This window comes from Austrofundulus limnaeus, unplaced genomic scaffold (assembly GCF_001266775.1).
Source record: "Austrofundulus limnaeus strain Quisiro unplaced genomic scaffold, Austrofundulus_limnaeus-1.0 Scaffold186, whole genome shotgun sequence".
Taxonomy (NCBI): domain Eukaryota; kingdom Metazoa; phylum Chordata; class Actinopteri; order Cyprinodontiformes; family Rivulidae; genus Austrofundulus; species Austrofundulus limnaeus.
Window position 1 is genome coordinate 132022 of NW_013952588.1, and position 3976 is coordinate 135997.

At 36.1% G+C, this 3976-nt stretch overlaps 1 protein-coding gene across 1 annotated transcript in view; it reads right to left on the bottom strand.

Moving 5' to 3' along the window:
• Positions 1 to 1961: 1961 nt before the first annotated feature.
• The window catches only part of marchf5l (membrane-associated ring finger (C3HC4) 5, like), a 14168-nt gene continuing 12153 nt past the window's right edge, over positions 1962 to 3976 (bottom strand). The window contains exon 7 of the mRNA XM_014018202.1: positions 1962 to 3689. Coding sequence (XP_013873656.1) covers positions 3531 to 3689 — 159 coding nt within the window. The 3' untranslated portion in view covers positions 1962 to 3530. The remainder of the gene's footprint in view (positions 3690 to 3976) is intronic.

The following is a 3976-nucleotide window of genomic DNA, read 5'->3' on the forward strand; positions in this document are numbered from 1 at the left end:
ATAAGTTCTCCTAAATCATTCGTACGCAATTCTGTTTGTACGAACGGTTCTTGCACGAGGCCCAATGGGTGAAAAGCTCCTCAGGCACCAGAGAGAGTGCTGCACATGGTGTTAACATGACTGCCACCCTGTGGCTGAACTTGTCTCAGCTCTCAGTCTCATCCAGGTTACATGGGATTCTGCAAATCACACAGAAATTATTCCTAATAACCTCCAGTTTAGTTATATAACGCTAACAACAAAAGAGTAATTCAAGAGTAATTTACAAATTCATCTTGTTTAAACTCAGATTTTCTGCAATCAAATTTAATTGAAATCCAAACACTGGTCTTGTTACAACAGTCCAAGTTTGTTTACAAAAAGCACATTTAAAAAGGAATTGCATTTGACTCCATCTACATGGTGTTTCATAAGCATCAAATAACTAATTAAAATGAGCTGCACTAGAAATAGTTTTCGTGGTTAGCACTGTTGCCTCACAGCAAGACGTTCCTGGTTTGGTTTGGACCTGGGGTCTTGTGGAGTTTGCATGATCTTGTGTTTGTGTTGGTTTTCTCCAGGTACTCTGGTTTCCTAAAAGCATGCATGTTAGTTAATGTCTGTGTGCTACGGAAGAGGATTAGAGCCACAAAGCAAAAAATATATCTTTTCCTGAGTTCTGACTTTTTTTCCCCTCAGAATTAGGAAAAAAAAGTCACAACTCAACTGTTTACAGAGGGCGCAACTTTGCTTTCAGAATTCCGAGGTTAATTTCAAAGATTAAAGTCAGAATCCTGAGATTAAAGTGACTTTAATCTCAGAGTTTTTAGACAACAAAAAGTCAGAACTCATAGTGATTTTGATTGTATTGGTCTGGCAAAAAGAAATTACACACGTGGAAAAAAATTGTTGGCATCCCCGTTAATGATGGAAGGGACAGTGTTCTGTTCTTGGTATGTTTCATTTTTAGGTCTGTAAACACTGACAGCATCTGTCCAAAGGTTGGGACATTGTCCCAGAAGCTTTGTGGATTGGCAGTATGTATTTTGGCAAATTCCAGTTTCAGTGTTTTATGATTTGGTGTCCTCCACAGCTGTCTTTCATTAACACCACTTTGACTCAGTGACTCATAGTGTGATCTAACACTGATGAACTCTGACATTGGAGTTCACCTTTAATTTCTTTGGAGATTGATCTGGTTCTTTGGTTACCATTCATGTTATCAATTTTCCTTCTGTGGACACTACCAGGGAGGTCCAGTCCAGACCGGAAACGTTTAAATAATCTGTGCAGGAATCTGTCACAGGATCATCAAGCTGCTTGGAGTTGGTCTTTAAGTTTAACATGCATGCGTGCCTATAATTTTCTTTTTAATCTCCTGAGACAACCCTCTCCTTCACTTCCTGTGGTACACACCATGTCACCGAACAGCACAGTGACTTCTTGTCACCCTTTAAACAGGCAGACTGACTGATTACAAGCTTGAAGACACGAGGCTAATTAGACACACCTTAGTTTAACAGGTTCCTATGGTCAAACTATTTTCAACTTTTCTAGAGGTACCATCATATTTGTCATGGTTTTTTTTACTGTTTTTTTTTTTTTTTGTTCTGTTGAACTATAAAGTATAATTTTATATATCATTACATCTGCCAATTTAAATTCATTTTAGTGACCATTATGGGCTTTTTGGTCATTAACAGTACCAACAATTCTGTCCATTTGTGTAAATGGAATTTTGACCATATGTCAAGGCAAAAACTATATTAATCAACAGAAGTCAAACACCACGAAAAAAAATCATTCAATTACATCAAGGATGTCAGATGTAAAACTAACAAGAGAGCAAAATTTTACAAAAGCTCATTTTAGCCTAACTTACACCTAGTGGTCGGCTTCTTGTAACTTTAACAACTCTTTCAGCTTCTTCAGCCAATTTTCAAGTCGACTTTCACACTGTGTTCAAAGAAAAGCCTTTTCACTTGTTTAAAACTCATTTACTGTTTAATGAACAGGTAAACAAACTGCAAAATCCACATTTGCTTTCAGTGAAAACCATAAAGCCTGAAATAAACTTGGACATTAACAAATGTTTGTTCCACTATAGTGAGGGGTGGGTTAATGTGTTTTTATTTAACTTCTTTTTCTTCAAAAGCAAAAATTCATTGTGTTATCATGAAATTTTCACATACCTTGTCTGGAGCAAAACTCTGTACCAAATGGAACATCGTTTACTGAGCAAGGAAGTGCTAAAAAAATAGATTCACCTGTTAAGTGTTATGACAAAACTAATGAGAGGAAATGGGTACAAAAAATGTCCTTTTTCTCTCTGCTGTGCTTCTTCAAAGGTTACATTATATGATTTATTTATTAACTTCCATGAACTGCCATTTTTAATTAATAAACTTTAGGAGCAACATGACTTGTCTCCTAGGTGTGGTTTGTGCAACATCAGCACTAATTTTAAGAGCTTTCTTTGATGGAAGAGAAAACGAGGAGAGCCCCAAGGGTTCACGTTAGGAACATCCTGCCAACAAGACTTGATGTTTTGAGGAACTGCTTCATCCAGAGTATTTTTTACACAGTTAACAAGGAAACAAGAATCAACAAAACAAACTTTGTTCTGAAATTTTTATCAAATTTTTTTCGAGATTTATATAAACATCTTAAGACAGAAACATTGCCTGCAAGTCATTTCAAGCTCTTCTTTAGTATAATCATTTAGCAAAAATAAATACCTCTATTTGAGCACAAAACTCTTGTTCATAAATGCATAAGACTTAAACAGTCTTATTTTTCAACCATTTCAATTCAGCAATAAACAAATGTTTTACTACAAAATACTCAAACTCAGACCAACTTGTACAAGAAGTGTTGCACAGACAGCTGTGGGAGTACAGTACGATAACTCTGAGGGCAAATCAACATATCTTAGGAAATGTGAATATCAAATTATTTCCATTGTGAGGATTAAAGAATTGGGATTTTAAAGTCAAGTGAATAGTAGTATATTTGTAGAACATTAAGAAACTCCTGACTTTTTAAAATGCAAACTCACTTTGGCTCAATGGTGCAAGATACTTTACACAATGTCTTAAAGGTCCTTTCCTGTTATACAATGTACCCATTTTATCCTATCATTTCAACTCACTGGGTAAACCACACAGGAGGTTTTATATTCAAATTTCAAAAATAGCTGTAAAGCTGCAAGCAAAAAATTCATTCCCCCCCCTAATAGTTACAGTTTATTGTTTAAAACACCACTAAAATCTTCAAGCAGTAATCAATATTTCATCCAGTTACTAGACTAACATAAAGGAAAACTTAGTAGTCCATACTTCTTAAATTTAGATAATTTAAAAACGAGGCAAGACTTAATCATTTTCCAGTGTATTTGAGAGGACTGAAGGCAATGAAGAATCGTCAGTGTGTTCAAGAAATTTTAGTCTTCGAGGGAAAAGGCAGGTTACCTCAACTCCACCTTTTAATATTAAATGTCTCTACTTCTGTGTCAGATTTTTTTTTTCTTTTTCTTTGGCTAACAATGGGAGTCACTCGTGGCCGCTGTCCTCTGTGTCGTCCTCCCCGCCTGCTCTGTCTCTGTGTGTTTCTGGGTAGTTCAGGATGTGTCTGCTGGCCTGAATGATGCACTGTTGCTGTTTGAAATACATTTTCAACACACCCTTGATCAGCACGAATGCAATGCCACCCTGCGGAGACAGTACACATTAGATTTACTGTGTAGAAAACCTAAAACAGGGGTGGGCAATCCTGGTCCTCGAGGGCCGCAGCCCTGCATGTTTTATTTTTTTTCTCTGCTCAAACACACCTGATTTGAATGAATGGGTGATTATCAGGCTTCTGGAGTACGGAGGACCAAAACTGACATAATTAAAAATAAAAGCGGAAATATATAAATTGACTGATAAATAAAAAATTAATACTTAAAGTGCACCAATATAATTCAAAAAGGAGAATTTTATTTAAAGTATATATA